Genomic DNA, 17495 nt, shown 5'->3' with positions numbered 1-17495 from the left:
AAATCATCAGATGTTCACAACTAGAATGGGTTATAAATCAGAGCAACAACTAGAACCCTAATTCACGGTATGGTATTAATCTCGAAAGGACTGGTGTCACAAAAATCAGATCAAGAGTTAAAAATGGTACATGAGTGGAAGACTCTGGTAGGGCACAAAGAATTTCCAATGCGTGAAGTTTCTGACAGTGAATTGTGACGGTTCCGAGACGGATGCAGTAGCGGCGCATCACAATGCAAGCTGATTTTTGGGTAGTTACGGTGGGGCTGGAGTATTAATTGGGACGGAGGATATTATGAAACTAGTGGTGGAGTTGGATTCAATGGTAGTCCGCGTGTTATTTTCAACTGCGATAGTTGCCCCACTTCTCTTGCTGATATGAGACAAAGATTTGCTGGCAAGTGCATGTTCTGAATAAGCTTAATTAAGTTTAAGAGTCGGAACCGACAGTTGCCTCAAGATTTTATAGGGCGTTTATTGAAATGTAACTACGTTAATTACCATGGAAAACCAAAACGTAACCACATCAACTCTTCTTGTTCAACGAACCTGGCCCGGAATTCATGAATCTTTAGCCTACTCTCATAGGATAGGATGCAATGGCTAAGTTGATCTTCTCTCAAGATTTGGCCCAAATCTACTCACTCCATCAAATTTATAAGGGATTCTTTTTAATTTTCATTTGAATTAGACTCCTCCTCAAATTTAAACTCAAAATCTTACATTTAATACCATTGAGCCAATACTCATTGTTATCCCTTTCTTTTTTCCCTCTTCTTATAAAGATTTTATCTTCTGATTACATAGATTTTGAGAGATTTGAGAAAATTAAAACCCATTTTTTCTAAACTGCAGCATTATAGGATAAGTTAGTAAGCGATTAGATCAAGTACCGTGGCTGTTAAAAGAAAAATTAAAAATTAAACACAGTGAAGTGACTAGGCCTTTCTATAATGATATATATATAAATAACTAGTACCAACTCATAAGGGCCTTTTGTCGTTTGATACCTTTCTCTTCTCTTGGAAAATGCCTAACCTTAGCCTTTCGTTGCTATTGCTTGTTCTCTCCATCTTCTCCATTTCAGGTCCCGTAGAATCACGCCTCGACAGAAATTCACCTGCAAGGGCTAACATCTATAAGTTGTGCAAGAACACCACTTACCCAATTCTATGTTTTCAGTACCTCTCCATCTTTCCAATATCCGTAACAGAAAACCCAAAAAGGGTCGCCAGAGCAGCCTTATTAGTGAGTCTGTACAGAGTCCAAAAGACAAGAGTATTCATCAAGAAAGCATCCATCAAACTGAAGGCCAAAAAAGGAAAGGAGATAAGTTATAAGGTAAAGGATTATCAAGTAGTGGAAGATTGTTTAGAAGTATTTGGTGATGGGGTGGATGATCTTAGCAAGTCAATTATAGAGCTCCATCATCTGCAGGGACTGGAAGGCCAAGAAAGAAAAACTTATGGGGATTGCGACATGGCTTGTCATGTATCTAACATTCAGACTTCTCTGAGTGCTGCCTTAAGTGACGCATCGACCTGCGTTGATGAGTTTGATGACTTCTTGAGGAGGAAGCGTTTGGGTAAGTTAATGGCTACCATTAAGGCGAAGGCTTTGAATGCTGAGCAGGCTACAACTAATGGATTAGACTTATTTTGTCAATTTGCAAAGTGTGCCAATTAGTGTTTTGATAAATGTAAATGTTAATTCTGGTCAGCGTTCTTATCAAATAGGTCCTCTGCCTGGTCAAGAAATTGTTGTTTTCTGCGGTTAAAATAATAACAGAATGAGAATTTCTTTTCTTTTTCTATTTTGTGATTTATTGATTTATATCTTTTTTGAACCAAGGATTTGTTGATTTACATGAACAGCAGTATTTTAAAGGGATTAAGGAAAACTTTAGAAATTGATAGATATTAGTGGTTATTTTTATCAGAACAGTTGATAAGATCTAAATCTTTTGACAGAAACTTTTCTATTTTATTTAGCAATTCCATAAATACAGGGGCAAAATGTACATTTCTGAGCAATACACAATTAACCCTTTACATTAATAAATAAATTTAAAATTTTAGGGCTTAATGATCTCACTTGAGATTTTAACTCATTTATCCCGATTTTCTAACATTATCAATCAGATCCAGCATCTAAGCCAGTTTTGTGCTTTATAGTGCAACTAAAACATTTCAAAATGCCTAAAACGCTAACGTTTGAATCAAACATTTTCTTAATTAAAAATGAATTTGATTAGGGTTAACGATCAAAATTAAAGGCAACAACTTTCTTTAGTCTTTCCTTCATCACTTTAAGCACACATTGATATAGAATCAATTTATTTTCGGACTTTTAAAAACTGTCTGTAATTAATAGTCGTGGTCTCTTAAGAAAATGGTACCTAAGAGACACAATACCGCTTTTATGTATTCTTTAATTTTCTTGAGTTTATATATATAAAAAAAAAAAAAGGGTAATACTATGTATTGCGTCCTCTACTTCTGATGTTCGATGAGTTTTGAGCTTTTGATGTTGATTTCAAAAGTGAACTACCGCCGCCGCCGCCACCTCTTCCTCCTCCTGCCATCTTCCCGATAATAAGTACTGTTCCAGCTCTGTACAGAAGCAAAGATACCGACGAGAATAGAGACTTGATTCGTAGCCCACTACAATGAAAACGTTTTGTTATAAAACATTTCAAGGAGGATGGCAGACCATCAATATGATCACACAGACCTGACACCCCACTGCCACCGCGTCCACTAATGCAACAGTGCTCTTCCCCCACCATCTCACTTGCTTCTCTCAATTCTCTCTCCATTAATCTTTTCCCATTTGATACTTGTGAATACTCTTTGATTCTCCCAAAACTGCTGATAAACCGACATTAAGAAGATGAGAGGGGTGAAAAAATAGACAATTGACATGTTAATATTTTAAGTATTTTTTTTTTGTATATATTTAATTATTAATAAAAGTGAGTCTCTGTTAAAATAGATATATATCAGATGATTAAGTAAAGAAACACAAATATAAAGTTTTTAATTAGTTTAGGTGTTAGTCGAATCTGAAAATTCACTCACCCAACGCTAATAACAAAAATGCATCTTTTATCTAAATACAAATCTAGTCCAAGAAATTTGTTCTTTTTATGGAATAATTACAGAGGTCAAATCGGTGAGATTTATTTGCGCTGTATACAATTTTATTCTTGTTGCCGTTGTTTCGAAGAATAGAAAACGACTGGATTACCCCTGCATTCATTAAAAGAAATCCACATCTCCTGTCTCTCTACCTTCTTTATCTGGACGAGATACCCATCATATCATCATAATTTTCTCCATAGCATAAAGAAAATAATCTACTCATGAGTTAATTTGGTCATTAATAATTATTAGAGGTACAATTTTAACATTTTTTGACAATTAGATGATTGTTTACAGTTAATTATGGCACTTTGTAGGCGGATAAATACTAAAGATGCCATGCAAGTTTCTTTGATCGAATATCACTTGCTTGCAAAAACAAAAAGCATAATAAACCATACCACACACCACTGCATCTAGTGAGCTTGCCAAGAACCATTCTTCTCTTCATCTAATTCTGTTTTCTCTTTAAGCCTTCTTAGCTTTTCTTTCTTTCTTTTTTTCTGAAGAAGAAGAAACCATAATTTTTTAATATATCCTCAGGTCAGAATCTTGCTTTTTCTTGGAGAATTTCAGGCCAGAATCTCGGTGCCTGCTGACGCATTGCACTTATTAACCATAAATAGTGGCCGAGGTTTAACGAAGGTTTACAGAAGCTTCACTACCCACCAGCAAGCACTATACGATTATTATTTTTTTAGTTTAATATCTATTTGTTGATGTGAAGGTGTTTTAATGATGAATATTAAGCTATCCAAACAAGAGTCAAGAGGTAGACAAGATGGTCAGCATGAAGAAAGAAAGCAGCAGCCATTTGAAATCGAAGTTGGTAGAGATTAGTGGTGACTTTATCGTGACAGAGGATAAAACCCACTTCTATTGGTGCAAAAGCTCTGTCTATTTTAATGGATTTAAAGAAAAAATCAGAGTACAAATCTGTCAAAAGAGTATTGAAACAAGCATTTGGGACCTAATTTGCATAATGACTCTGTCGCTACCTTCTTAACCTGCATCCAAGAAACGCATTGTATCATTCATCATCAGAATTAATCCTCAAAATTGATATCAAGAAAAAAGCAGAAAGAGAAAATTTACCCATTGATTTACGGCAGAATGAGAGAAGAACAATCAGGACAGCAAGACCTGCTACTACACCAACGATAATGGCCACTGTTTTTCCCACTTGATCCTCGTTTGAGGAATCTACTACAAGCAGAAAAAGCAAAAGCATTGGAGTTAGTCCTACGCAGATAGTATGACAACAGACTAAACAAAGCTGCCACTGCCCTTTAATTTTCTATGTTATATAAGAAGCCAGTGCGGAATCAGTTCAAAAACCACAAAAAGAAGAAAAAGAAAATCCGAGACGGGAGTTAAAATTGGAATTCTCGAGACAACTTTTGTTCTTTTATAGTTTATTGGATGGAAACAACTGATAAGACACGAGAACTGATTCTTATATTTTGGACATTTAGCCATCAATGGAAGTTATACGTTTTGTTTGCTTGGAGGATAGAAGAAAGAAAATGAAACAAAATAAATAAATAATTAAAACTCCTACGAGATTTGTCGTACCACGTATTGGTTATATCGTAATTTTATATTATTTATAGTTTTTTTTATATATAATTTAGCATCATTTATTAGGATTTGTATATTCTTTTTTTAATATATATTTTCTTTTACAAAAATAAGAAGACCGATGTAGGTGTAAATTATCAAATTAATTAACAGAAATTAAATTATCAAATTTCTTTAATAGCTTTTTTTTTACTCTCTCATTCTGAAATCAAGAGAAATTGAAATGAATAGATTTAGTGAACTAGAAAACAAATGATGATACTTAATTCTTCCAATTTATACATCAGTGAAACGTGAAATGACTTAATCATATAATTAGGCATGATAAATTACGATTTTAGGGTAATTCCTTGTCTATACTAAGTTTATATATAAAAGAAATAGATAAAAATATATATAAATGAGTGTATCATATTTTGATATATACTGAGTGAGATATTAATTATTTAAAATTATATTATTTATCTATATAAATGAAGATATATATTAAAATGGGTAAAAGATTAAAGATTTACTATGAAAATAAAAAGGGAAAAACTCTTTCAAGAAAGGGTGGAAAGACTGCCTAAAAGAAAGTAACCAAAGTGCTGAAGTGATGCACCTTAATGCCTTTTTTTCTTCTCTTTTAAATTGGTTTATAACCTTAGTGCTTTACTTTACAAAAAGAAATACTTGCTCACTGCTGGAGCCGAGAATTTCAAACTCTTTGCTCTCTCTCAAGAATAAAAGTGGTCAATGTCACCTTACCTGATCTAAAGAATCACACAAAGCTTGCAATGCCCTATAGTAATGTTATCAACTACTGTCAATGAAATTTTAGCTTTAGAATCAACTTCCAGGTTTGCAAGATTAAGAATTCGGACGCAATGAAAAGCCCAATAAATAAATAGAAAGAAAGAATAAACTACACATTTGCTCTTGGCTTTTGTGAAAAACAATGCCCTTTTCCTTGCTTTTGAATTAACAACAAAAGAATAGTAAGAAGTACGAACCTGATATATCATAGTAGCCGGATGCCCAGTACCGAGCATAACACTGCCCCAAGAAAACATCCGCAGCCGAAGCAGATCCGCATAAATTCTTCAACATTCCGACGACATTGGCGAGGCAGGAAGAGCAATCAGCTGAGTTTAAATCCCCCAAACACTGAGCATAACCTTCAACCAAACCTGAACTACTGACTTTGAATCCTATGCCTGTTTGCAAGTCAGCAAGAACATCATCTCTTCGCCGAAAGAACTCAACATCGTTGTTTACACTTTTACTACACTTCTTGTATCTCAGACTTGTATCAAGCTGCCCTAAGAAATCATTATGCTCATATCTTAGATAACAGCCTTCTAGTTGCAAAGCAGCACCGTAAGAGTATGGACAGACAAGACCTATCTGATTAACCGTGCTTTGTATGCACCTTGAACAATCTATAGTTTTCAAATCACCCCTGCACTGATACAAACCAAATACACTAGCTTCAGCCGGTGCTGAAGTTCCATTTCCAATAATAAAGCTATCATAAGATGCTTGAGAAGATGAGCTTACAACTGATGCAAGAAGGGAATTGAGGTTTCCTTCAAATGGAGAACTCGGTTGGTACTTTTCTTGAGAACATCCTGCATAGATAAAGACATGAGCTCTGACAAGGTTGCCATGGCTACTGAAAGAAACGAAGAGAAAGAAGAGTAAAGTAAGCTTGAGATGCAGTAGGATGGTTTTGTGAGTGGAGTGCAAGCGAAGGCTTCTCATCAACATTTGTTTTTGTTTCTTGTTCTTTTTTTCCTTTCTTTGGCCTGTCCTTTGTTTTGTTTTTGTTTTCTCCTGGTTTGCTGTGATGGTGAGAGAATGAGAATATGGGATTTCTTTCTTTTTTATTATTCCTGAATTCTAAATTTCATCTAGAGTGTTTTCTATCCAAAAAAAAAGAAAAAGCCATTTGGCCCTCCTGCTTCTTTTTAAATAATAAGCATTATCCTTCCTAATTTAGTTTTGAAAAGTTTTTAATTAATATTTATATCTATATATTATAAATAAATAATATGAGAATGACACATATTTATAAATATTTTATATTTAATATTAAATAATTGATATATATTTTATAATTTATAATTAATTAATATATATTAATTATCAATCAATTTAATATATAAATAATAAGAATTTTTATTTTATTTTTTTAAAACACATTAGTGGCCATAACAAATCAGCATATGCCACTGCTTTTTTAATTCTAGCCAGGACCTAAAAAGCAAGCCGTGCCCAGTATTATTCTAATTGGGGAAGGAGAAAATTATTGCCAGAGTCAATCAAAATGCAATGATGCTTTGCTGCTTTAGACACAAAAGTGAAAGAAACACTCTGCACGGCTAACCAAGCAAATATTAGCATAGAAACAATAAAGAAATGTTAACCATATGGTATAAGATAATTACTTACTTTCAGGATTCTTCTGTGTATCACTTGAATATAACAAGTCCAGCCATCAAGTAATTTCTACCACCTTACTTCTTTTCCTATATACTATTACTATGACCTTAATTACATTCATTAAGTTGGTTTACTAATGGGATCTCCTACTGTGCATAATTTGATGTATTTGATCATTGCTATAAAAGATATCTTAGAATTTCATAAACACCCTCTTAAAAGTCATGGCCAAATACATGAGAATTATATAGAAACAAACAAAATACTGAATTATTTTTTGGTAAAGATAGAAATTCATTTTTTTTTCTTATTATAAAATTATCAGAATTCGTTTGACTCGGTGAATCGTGCTGGGTGAGTCAGTAACCCAAGTATATATAGTGGTAATCCACTAGTTGAACTGTTGACATGTTGTATTGACCCTTTGAGCAGGCTCCCTTAAGAGGGTCAAGGTCCAGGTCTGATAACATTGCTTTATTGGAAGAGACAGGAGGGACTATTTGAGCCCATATATGAACAGCTTCCAACTCTACCAATGATTTAGAAGCCATATAATTATGCAGATTTTGCTTGATCTCTCATATGTAATACAGGAAAAACAGCATATAACACAATGACCCAAATTTTGAGGATACGTTCAAAACTAGTAGCCTATTCTCTAATTTAACTGTCAATTCCTGCAGCCCTTAACAAAATCATATCAACTGTGCACAATCTTTTTTTCCTTTTAAAATGCTTTGTTGCTATTAATTGAAGCAATTCAATTCTATCAATTACGAGTTTCCAAACATGTAAATAAATTGCATTATTTCATTTTTGTCATACTATCGACATCTATAATAAACCTCAGTTCAATGAATCACACACTAAACAGCAACAAGAAGAAGTGCTAAATAATGAATGATTTTTAGGGCTCTTATTATTGAAAATTTATATTTTTTTTTCTATATAAGCTAATCTTTTTGAAATAAATATTGGTCATCTATATAGAGAAAAAAAAAATCAGTTTGGAAAAACCGTCCCAAACAAGCTCTAACTTGTGCAGGCTTCAGATTTGCTCCCTGTAGCTTTTCCTTGAGCATATATCAATATAACACCGAAAGGAATGGGTTTTGGGCTAAAAGCCTAAAATGCAACTTAAAACCCTAACCAGAAAGAATATTCTTATGCTGTTTGATAGACAAGAACCCAATGGGATATTTGTAGTGCAGGAATGGTTCAAATGTTTCGCAAGAGAGTAACCTAATTCTGGAAGCATCGACTTTTAATGACGATGATATGACCCTGGATGTTGCCACCTTTGAAAGTATCAAACCCTCCATATATGATATATCAGCTGATAGCTACACCAGCCAGAAATCTTAAATACTGGTTGAGAAAATTATTAACTACTTTACACCCTGTTTGGAAAGCCAGAAAGGGGTTGCAAAATGAGGGAAGGGAAACAGGGGAGGGTGAAATTGCAACGGGAAAAATTGGAATTATTTTATGCTCTAAGCTCACCAAGAACTTCCACACCTTAAATTTGGCTATCCTTTCACAATTTGTTACTCTAATTTCTTTTATTAATCGAAATTATTAAATTCATATTTGTGAGCTCTCAATGAAGAAAAATTATAACGTACTTTGAAATAAATGTAGAAAAGGAATTTCATATAAACGAGTGAGAGTGGAAGACAGGGAATGGCAACATTGACTTGAACTAATAATAAATAACCAGTAGATCTATATAGCTTTCATATGGCAAAAGGCCTTTTAACACTGTCAAAGGACCCATATGGCCGTATCTCCTCGTCAAGTAGTGCTACAGTGGTGGTCCGGCTCGATTATTATCATAAGATTCCTACAATCTACCACAATCAATATGCATGATAGGGACACCTAAGATCACTAATTCAGAGACCACCTCATCTTTCTTCTTCAAAATCCCAAGATTTCCATTTACAGCACAATTTAACAGAGAATTTTCTGTACCTTGTTTGAATGGTGATGAAGGGTTAGGACTTGAAGGTATCTGAATTTCTATACCTCCTTTGTTGAATCATGCGATGAAGGGTTAAGTTACCTAACACCTTTGCCTGAAAATGAAGTCGTTGAAAGTTCTGCCTAAAAATCGAACCTAATCTCCTACTTTGCATTTCAATATGCTCTTCTATATTCCTATGATATAATAATGGTAGCAGAATTTTCCAAATGCAGCTTAGAAAAAGCAAGAATTCAGACCTAAAGCAATAATTTATCATGTGTTAGTAATTAAGAATGGAGGAATTTTGAAGCAAGTGAATAGCATGAAAACGACCTGGAATCAAAAAATTCAAAACATAATGAAATAGAAATAAAAATAAAAGCAGGAACCGTAACAAGATTATAGTAGATGACAAAACTAATATCAATTTACAACTAAAAAAATCCATTGCACCATATAATTACTTAATTAGTAAAATGGAAAAGACTGTAAAAGTGAAAAAGAACAGCAAAACACCATCTAATTCTAATTCAAAAATTCTACACGTAACTATCATTCATCGTCATCATCTCATAACCGACCACTTTAATAGTGGTTGCGTCTCCGCATCAGCGCACGGACACCGGACCCTGCCGCAATTCGAGTTTGGACTCTCTCAAACTCCGAATATCGGCAAGGAATAGTAATCCCACCTTGTTGATTGAATCCATACTCTCTTTCCGCTTCCCTTAATAACTCGCCAAATAGAGGATGATTAAAGTAGATTACAGGTACCAAGACTCTATGAAAGTCCCCATCTTTTTGACCCACATAAACCGCCAAGTGTCCTTTAGGCACTGTCACCGGTTTTTCATGGATAGGCTCCTCGCCGATATGGGTATAACCCGACCCGGGTTTTGCAGAGCATAGTGATTTTGCGCCTTTTGTCAAGCGGCGACCCCAGTTGATAAGCTTCGTGAGAGGCTTCAGCCTGCATGTTGGTCCTGATGAGCATAGCCTGTCGTATCTGGGATTGTTCCGGGTCCTTCTGAAAATCCATCTGGAGATCCGAACCAGCCGTTTTCCAATCTTGAAGCCTTTGAACTTCATCATGATTTGATTATATGGTAAAATAACGGTTTATTAAATGCAAGTGGATATTTTTGTTCCGAGTTTTTGTGAAATCTAATATACAAAAAGGACGATATGATAAGATTTAAGAAAAGGGCCATGGGTCAGCGGTGGACATGGCTAAACGGAAAAGAGTAAGGCAAACTTCAGAGAGAGAAGTGGGTATGTTTGACATATTCTTGATTTTTGTTAATATACAAGAAGATTTTCATTAAAACTTGCCTGATATATCAACCCTAAGAAACACAAGTCTCTTTTCGTCCCAAGAATCAATTCTTGTTCAAGGGTGACGGTGGTGGTGGCGGCGGAACAGAAGGGAAAGTGATGGTGTGGCGTTAGTGGTATGGCTGCAAGGACGAATGGAACTGTTGGTGCTACGGAACCCTTCTTTATAAAGGGCTACTACGAGAATCTTTAAGGGGAAAACTGAAAAAAAATGGGAATTTTCAATTTAATTAGGTCAAAAGAGAAAGGAAAATAAAAAAAGAGAGAAAAAATAACTACAGGTTTGATATGGTCGGCAAATGATTCTGATTTCCTCGTGGAAAATTAAAACCTATTGAATTAGACATATATATATATAGAAAGAGAGAGATATCGAGGAGTCAGATAAAGGAACGGTTAGTTGATGATGGCTGCGGCTGGATTTACACAACCAAAAAGGAAACAAAAATAAAAAAAAGATTGTTGGCATTACACTTTGAGTGAATTTTAGTGCATTTTAGTTACAGGAAATTTATAAAATCTAAATTAAATTTATATGAAATATTTTTATATAAATTATATATTGAAATATTTATATATATATATATATATAAAATTATATTTAAATTAATCTAAATTTTATAATTTTTATTTAGTAAATACATTAAAAGTCTCTTCTAATTATGGTGCCATAGAACTCACCAACAATTTATACTTATTTTAAGTTGAAAATATTAATATGTAGTTCTTACTAGCTTTAGTCTAATTAATACATCACCGATGTATTAATTTAAGCTGATCCATATCTTTTTTTTTATATTACACATTTTATAAAAAAATTACAAATTTAGTGATTTAATGTTTTTTATTTTTTCTATTTTAATTAATTTTAATTGCTTAAGTTAATGAATATAATGTTTCAACTAATTCTATTCATTATGATAGTTTATAAATTTTATTTTGAATAATGAATTAATTTAACTATTTTTTATATTATTCATTTTAATTTTTTCTTTTCTTATTGATTCTTTATTTTAGTATATTACTAAAATATATATTAAATAAAAAAAATTATCGCTTTAACTTTTAGCCTTATTAAACATGTGTGATTAAATAAAAAAAGAAAAAATATTAAATTTATAATTTATCATAATTATCCTTATCTTTTAGCATTTAACAATGTAGTTTGTTATTTTGGTTTTTAGATAAACTATCTATCGTTTTAGTAAAAGAAAAATAAAATATTAATATTTAGTTGAAAATCTTCACAAAATTCAGTTAACTAATTAGATGTGCATATTGATATTGCTGTTGTTGGTCAATTTAATATTAGTTCAACGTAATAGGATTGAAAATTGTAACTCCTCCAGTTGAAGTCCAAAGTCCAAACAAAACAACCACGCTGTTTCCAAGAAATTGCCACGTAAAGATTGTTATTTTTTGAAGTCGTACTAGAGAGAGACAAAAGCGCCCAATTATTTGGGATCACGCCATCCTAATTTAATATTCAATATTTCCGGTTATCAATTTTGTGGGGTTGGGCACGTGGCCTGCATCCGCATGATGGTTCCTGGAAGCGCGCAATGCCCAAAAGCAAAAAGGACCTTCTCCCCTACAAATATATTGGTAAAGCAACAAATGGAACAACAACTAGTGGAGGCTCACAGTTGCTGCCATTGTCGCGCACAACAAGCTGCAATTCATTCATGGCCATGAACTTTACTTGTGGTATTCCTTTTCCTTACTTTTATCCTTTTTATTTAATATTTTTTCAGTCCCAATTTTGATTTTTCTTTATATAATTTAAAAAATATAGATTTGTTAATTACTGCTTCATTTTCAAATTAATATCACTTTATGAAATTAATAGTTATAAATTATAAGTGAAAATATAATTGAAATAGGTGGAAAAAGAAATAAATCAGAGTATTTTTATATTTGATTTCAAATATTTTAGTGAAAAAGTATCTAATTCGTATTATATAATTAAGACTACTAAAAAAATCTTATTACAAGCATAACATTTGTTTTGGTAGCTACATATTTTATTTTCTCATATATATAAATAACTTATTTTCAATGAAATAAGTAGTAAAACGATAATTAAACTCATACAAATTTGAATTATAAGAATAATATCTTGAGACACACAGGACATACAAAAAAAAATCACTAATTTGATATAATTAATAATAATTACCGGTATAAACTGATAATTTTAAAAATAATTTATATTTTGAGATGCACAAAAAAAACAGATGAATACTATACTAATAAAGAATTCGATTTCAATATTTTGTTTTAGAGTTACCAATATTAACATTAATGAGGTTTTGGAGCAAGCTTGTGTGCCCATTACATTTGGTCTCAAGTTTTCAATAGTCTTACTATAGATATTACATATGTGGTTGGTGTATTATAAAGATAACAAACAAAACGTGTCGCGTGAATTGTGAGCCAGCTTAAGAGAGAATTCCCACCGAGATAAAAAGGCAGCTCCAATTCCTCGTCCACTTGCTAAAACCACAAATCTCAATGGAGTTGTCCGCAAATTCTTGCTTGCTAAAACTATTCTCTAAAACACCCATCCTATGGTAGACTATTGATCCGACGGATGCCAATACCTGAACTCCTAAATTTAGAAAATGAAATATTTTAATAATAAACTTTTTTATTTATGTATCAAATTGATTTATAATTTATACATATTTTATTATTTCTATATGATATTTTTATACATAATAAGGCATATTTATCATGTAGAGCCTGCAATAATAAAATATTCTTATATATTTATTTTAAGGGAAGGAAGTTGAAGAATTATCATATAGTCCGGCTGTTTACTTTAGATTGCAGTTGTTAATTTTTAATGTATTTTTGGAGGAAGCAATTGGCTTAGAAAGTTGGAATTTTCTGTTGGGCCGTTGGGTCAGAGAAGAAAAGCAGAAACGTCCAAACACACTCCGCAATCCGTACACTTGGGGCGTTGTACTTTTGCCGGATGTAGTCAGCAAAAGATGATGGCGAAAGTAGGACCGTCGGATGCTAATATCTTCAAAAACTTCGAGAGTCAGTGGGGCCGGCCGGGTAACGCGTGTTTTGAGTCGCAAAATGGTGGGGCTGGCTGGGTCACCTCAGCTGCTAGATTATCTAACCAACTGGGCTGTGTGGCTGTTTGTCTTCCTCTTTCATACCAAACATTCAGTTCCTACATACTTAATGCCTGAGAAAGCTGAGTCGGCTTCATGTTTTATCAGTTGAAGTCCCTCATTTGTTTTCTTTCTTGCACACGTTACATTTTTTACAGGCTTAATAATTGAAGATGATTTTTATTATACATATTGTATAGAGAGGGCTGTTTCAAATTCATTATGAAAGAAACAATTCAGCAAAAATAAGTTGAAATATCTATTATTATAAATCTTTTACAATGAATTTTGTTGGTTTGCGTGGAGACTGAGTTTTTTCCTTTTTTTTGAAAGAATTCCCATGTTTAAATATATGTTCTGTGTCTTAGATATTTTATATAATTCAGAATACATAATTTTCTGCCCTTATTATTATAAATAATTAAATAAAAGAACTCGAGAGTAATGATACTGGGCATTTAATCAATTATCATTAGGGAAACATTTCAGTCCTTATCTAAAACCAACGGCGAACCCATGAAATGTTGCAAATAATGGATCAACCATGCCTATATTAATTAATTTCCGACGACTAACTTAACGTGTGATGCAAATAATTGTAGGTACTTAATTGTGCTTAACGTACGTACAATGCCCTTTCATCTTCCATCCTCATCACTTCATTTTCCTCACTTTTCCCTTCGATTGGATCTTAAGATACAACCACTTACGATTTTAACAATACCCTATGCATCCTACTCTATTTTCCAGGTGTTTAATAATTATTTTTATAACTATAGCATTTCAAATTACAATTATTTTATTAATAGAATTTCAATTTTATATTTTATTTTTAAAATAATTTTTTATACATATTTTTAATAATAAAAACAATTGAGTTAATCTAAAATAATTAGAATATTTATAATTATTACAAGTTATTTTTATTAATTTATATGAAATTAAAATATATTTAAAAATAACTTATAATTTTAATGGTCATTTAATATGCCGGTTAAATTTAACTATTACCGAATACTAACTATTTGCTATTAACTACAATTTATCCGTCATCAATTATATTTGATAGCTTTTAAATTTTCAATAACTACATCAAATATATTTATTATCTTTTTTTTTTTTTTAAAATAACTCTTGTAGCTATTAGGATATGGAAAACTCCAATTCACAACAACTATGTTTATATAAATGAACATAATAAATTAACCATTTTTATCATTATTCTAAATTCAAATCTTCTTCATTTTATTTTAACCAATGCTGCTTTGATGTATATTTTTTTTGGATCAGATTATTGTCTTTTAAAAATATTAAATTTTCAAATTTTTAAACACCTAAAATAAAATAAAATCAAAATTTTTTTTTATTATTTTTATGACTAAAATTATATAATATCACATTTTATATTCTATTTACTAATATAAAATTATTTAATATGTAAATAAATAACTTTTGTATATATTTCATATTATTTAACAATAAAAAAAGTCTTAACTGATCTCTATATTACTAATTAAACATCAATAATGAATAAAATAAAACTCATCAATCATTTAATAACTATTAGACACCAGCTAGTAACTTTTAAAATTAGTTTAATCAAATAAATTCTTAATCTGACTCATATATTTATTAATATAGTCAGTACGGAGACCGTACCTGCCTCCGTAACGTAAGTACTTGATTGTTTTGTTAATTAAATAGTTGCTTTATAGTTGTTCTTCTTTTTTCTTTTTTTCTTTTTTTCCTTGGTGGGGCAAAAATACGTGATTGTTTCTTGGATTATCAATCTTTGGCGGCAGATTTTGTTGTTGTTCGTCTTCTTTCGTTTATTTTTAATCTGCACCCTTTTTGGTGGGTTGCTGGATGATGTAGTTTTGTGGAGTTGCGAAAACACTAAACTCAGTTTAAAACAGAAAACACAAAACTCAGTGCAGAAAAAATGGCTTTTATCTGATTGTTTTACCTGCTTAATCATCTTATATATGGCTCTTTCTATGATTATATAACTCGACTGACTTTGTCAACCCCGAGATTTATGTCAGTCCATTTCTTTATTTTATTGGAGTATGATGGAAATAAATGTAGTTGGTTTTGAATTTGTCAAGCTTTTTACAGAAAAAAAGAGACGAAGATGACGACTCAGTGTGCGGTCTTTGTTTATTGGACCATTGCCATAGCCAATGACACTTCATTTCGCTATTACCTTCTCTGTTCTGCTCGGGTTTAACGTTGACACCCCCAATAATTTACTTGTATTAAAATTTCGCCCCTCATCGCTGCAAATGCACAGGATAGTTCTTTCCCACCGTATTGTTTTTCCTTTTTATAACAAACAGATCGCTCAGGGCTACATACACTTGACCCTGATTTGTGTGGCTGACTTGTTTAATCTTTCGAATTTTGATTTTAATCTCTTCAATTCAGTTGGTTTTTAATCCCCTTGACTAATAAAGGATATGCTATTATTTGATGCTCCAAGTGGCTTCACTACTTTTCAACAAAAATGAATATTTATGATAAGAAAATGACAATAAAAAATATAGATGATGGAAAATTAAAGTGATCTTAGATTGAAGACATAAAACCATTTTAGCATGTTCAATGTAAATGCAATTATTAGTTGAGCATTATTATGCTTCTTTTATTGTTATTAGGTCAATAAATCATGAAAGACATCAATGCTTCTTAACGAAAATGAATATTTATGAAAAACTGGAAAGAATGATTTAACCCATTTATGAAAACTAGCAATTAATGAAAACTAGTTTAATATATTTAACCAAATGATTATGTTATTAAATAGAAAAACATAAAAAAATAAAAATTTTATCTAAATAAAAAAATATTCAAATAGGAGGAAGATTGGTCATTATAATCCATTTCTTGAAAAGCTCCTTATATTCTAAAAAGAGTAATGAAAACTAAAACTCTATGTTTATGGAAAACTGTAGAGAATTATGTAAAGAATAATGGTAGTTAGGTGTAAATAGCAGATGAGAGAAAACTCTCCTTCCATGAATTAGATTTTTGTAGAGATATATATAGAGGAAATGCCTTCTCTAGATAAATCTCCATAAATATGTATACCTAATCTAAATCTATCTAATAAATAAGACTCATCTAATAGATAAGATTTTAAATATATTTATCTACACCAAGTACTATCTCATAAATAACTCTTAATATAAATCATAATAATTGTATGAAATAACTAAAATGTCCCTTGGACCTTGTATTTAGCAGTCCATGTTTGGGTCTTGACACAAACATGTCCTATTAATTTTTTTTTCGAGTGTTTAGCTTAATATTTTCCTCTTTTTGCTAATATTACCTGAAAATAGACAATTAAGATTAAGTGAGGTAAAATCACATATTTTCACCATTTTATGTATAAAAATATATCATTAAAGCTCTAAAATACCTTTAAATATTTATATATAATTTGAACCGATCAATTGCCAAAAAAAAATAAAATTTAATAGTTCTATTTTAACTTTAAATTTCATTTTAGATTATTTGTTACGATCCAAACACAAAAATTATTCAATCAAAAATGAAAATATTCAAATTATGCTGAATGTTGGTTCATTTAATTTTTTAATTATGTATTTTTTCATTTACCTATGTAAAGTAGTAGAATGATAAACAAATTAATGTGTTTCTTACCCAATTAAGGATTGTGTAACTCAAAGTTTTAATTAATATAATAATTATTAACTAATTAAATTTATTTTAATTAATATAATAACCATTAAATGTTTATAATAATAATTAGCAAAAGACATTTAGATCTCCATATGTGTAGCAATTTTATTTTTATTATTTTAAAAGTCAATACTATTTTTTATACTATAAATTATTAGAATTACAGTTTTTTCTTCATATAAATAAATTTCTTATTTAAAGAAAAGATTA

The 17495-nt window shown here is 31.3% G+C and overlaps 5 protein-coding genes across 11 annotated transcripts; 2 read left to right on the top strand and 3 right to left on the bottom strand.

Annotated features, from left to right (window-relative positions):
- Positions 1-758: 758 nt before the first annotated feature.
- Positions 759-1813, top strand: LOC8270596 (21 kDa protein). Its single transcript, XM_002511632.4, has one exon. The coding sequence runs from the start codon at positions 1030-1032 to the stop codon at positions 1684-1686; it is 657 nt and encodes a 218-aa protein (XP_002511678.2). The 5' UTR covers positions 759-1029; the 3' UTR covers positions 1687-1813.
- A 470-nt stretch (positions 1814-2283) lies between these two features.
- On the bottom strand, positions 2284-3800 carry LOC125368666. 4 transcript variants are annotated; one of them, XM_048370114.1, is made up of 3 exons: positions 3545-3800; positions 2734-2870; positions 2284-2663 (listed from the first exon to the last, which is right to left on the bottom strand). In XM_048370114.1, exons 1-3 carry the CDS (start codon positions 3592-3594, stop codon positions 2536-2538), a joined length of 315 nt encoding a protein of 104 aa, XP_048226071.1. In that variant the 5' UTR covers positions 3595-3800; the 3' UTR covers positions 2284-2535. The 4 variants fall into 4 exon arrangements, with proteins under 4 accessions (XP_048226071.1, XP_048225995.1, XP_048226024.1 ...); XM_048370038.1 differs by having other exon boundaries at positions 2284-2870; XM_048370067.1 differs by having other exon boundaries at positions 2284-2867.
- A 156-nt stretch (positions 3801-3956) lies between these two features.
- On the bottom strand, positions 3957-6724 carry LOC8270594 (plasmodesmata-located protein 8). 3 transcript variants are annotated; one of them, XM_025160039.2, is made up of 4 exons: positions 6264-6724; positions 5717-6170; positions 4239-4349; positions 3957-4150 (listed from the first exon to the last, which is right to left on the bottom strand). In XM_025160039.2, exons 1-4 carry the CDS (start codon positions 6471-6473, stop codon positions 4146-4148), a joined length of 780 nt encoding a protein of 259 aa, XP_025015807.1. In that variant the 5' UTR covers positions 6474-6724; the 3' UTR covers positions 3957-4145. The 3 variants fall into 3 exon arrangements, with proteins under 3 accessions (XP_025015807.1, XP_025015806.1, XP_015584015.1); XM_025160038.2 differs by having other exon boundaries at positions 5717-6724; XM_015728529.3 differs by having other exon boundaries at positions 4239-4346; positions 5717-6724.
- Positions 6725-9519: 2795 nt separating this feature from the next.
- Positions 9520-10781, bottom strand: LOC8270593 (auxin-responsive protein SAUR36). The gene has a single exon (XM_002511629.4). The coding sequence runs from the start codon at positions 10204-10206 to the stop codon at positions 9700-9702; it is 507 nt and encodes a 168-aa protein (XP_002511675.1). The 5' UTR covers positions 10207-10781; the 3' UTR covers positions 9520-9699.
- A 1158-nt stretch (positions 10782-11939) lies between these two features.
- On the top strand, positions 11940-13771 carry LOC125371081. Of its 2 annotated transcripts, none has more exons than XR_007217287.1 (2): positions 11940-12156; positions 13316-13771. XR_007217287.1 is itself a non-coding variant. In XM_048378981.1 (2 exons), the coding sequence occupies exons 1-2, from the start codon at positions 12012-12014 to the stop codon at positions 13653-13655; spliced, it is 489 nt and encodes a 162-aa protein (XP_048234938.1). In that variant the 5' UTR covers positions 11940-12011; the 3' UTR covers positions 13656-13771. The 2 variants fall into 2 exon arrangements, 1 of the variants encoding a protein (XP_048234938.1); XM_048378981.1 differs by having other exon boundaries at positions 13312-13771.
- Positions 13772-17495: the final 3724 nt, after the last annotated feature.

Source organism: Ricinus communis, chromosome 1 (genome assembly GCF_019578655.1).
Source record: "Ricinus communis isolate WT05 ecotype wild-type chromosome 1, ASM1957865v1, whole genome shotgun sequence".
Taxonomy (NCBI): Eukaryota; Viridiplantae; Streptophyta; class Magnoliopsida; order Malpighiales; family Euphorbiaceae; genus Ricinus; species Ricinus communis.
Note: the sequence above shows the minus strand (reverse complement) of the source record. Positions and strands in the feature narration are given on the sequence as shown.

Excerpts from the sequence above, each read along its gene's own strand:
- LOC8270596 (XM_002511632.4), top strand. The coding sequence starts at position 1,030 with ATGCCTAACCTTAGCCTTTCGTTGCTATTGCTTGTTCTCTCCATCTTC.
- LOC125368666 (XM_048370038.1), bottom strand. The coding sequence starts at position 3,594 with ATGAAGAGAAGAATGGTTCTTGGCAAGCTCACTAGATGCAGTGGTGTG. Across the intron at positions 2,871-3,544 it reads ACTAGATGCAGTGGTGTGTG|CAGTTTTGGGAGAATCAAAG; the intron begins GTATGGTTTATT and ends TCGGTTTATCAG.
- LOC8270594 (XM_025160038.2), bottom strand. The coding sequence starts at position 6,473 with ATGTTGATGAGAAGCCTTCGCTTGCACTCCACTCACAAAACCATCCTA. Across the intron at positions 4,350-5,716 it reads CGGCTACTATGATATATCAG|TAGATTCCTCAAACGAGGAT; the intron begins GTTCGTACTTCT and ends TTCTGCTTGTAG.
- LOC8270593 (XM_002511629.4), bottom strand. The coding sequence starts at position 10,206 with ATGATGAAGTTCAAAGGCTTCAAGATTGGAAAACGGCTGGTTCGGATC.
- LOC125371081 (XM_048378981.1), top strand. The coding sequence starts at position 12,012 with ATGCCCAAAAGCAAAAAGGACCTTCTCCCCTACAAATATATTGGTAAA. Across the intron at positions 12,157-13,311 it reads GGCCATGAACTTTACTTGTG|GAAGCAATTGGCTTAGAAAG; the intron begins GTATTCCTTTTC and ends GTATTTTTGGAG.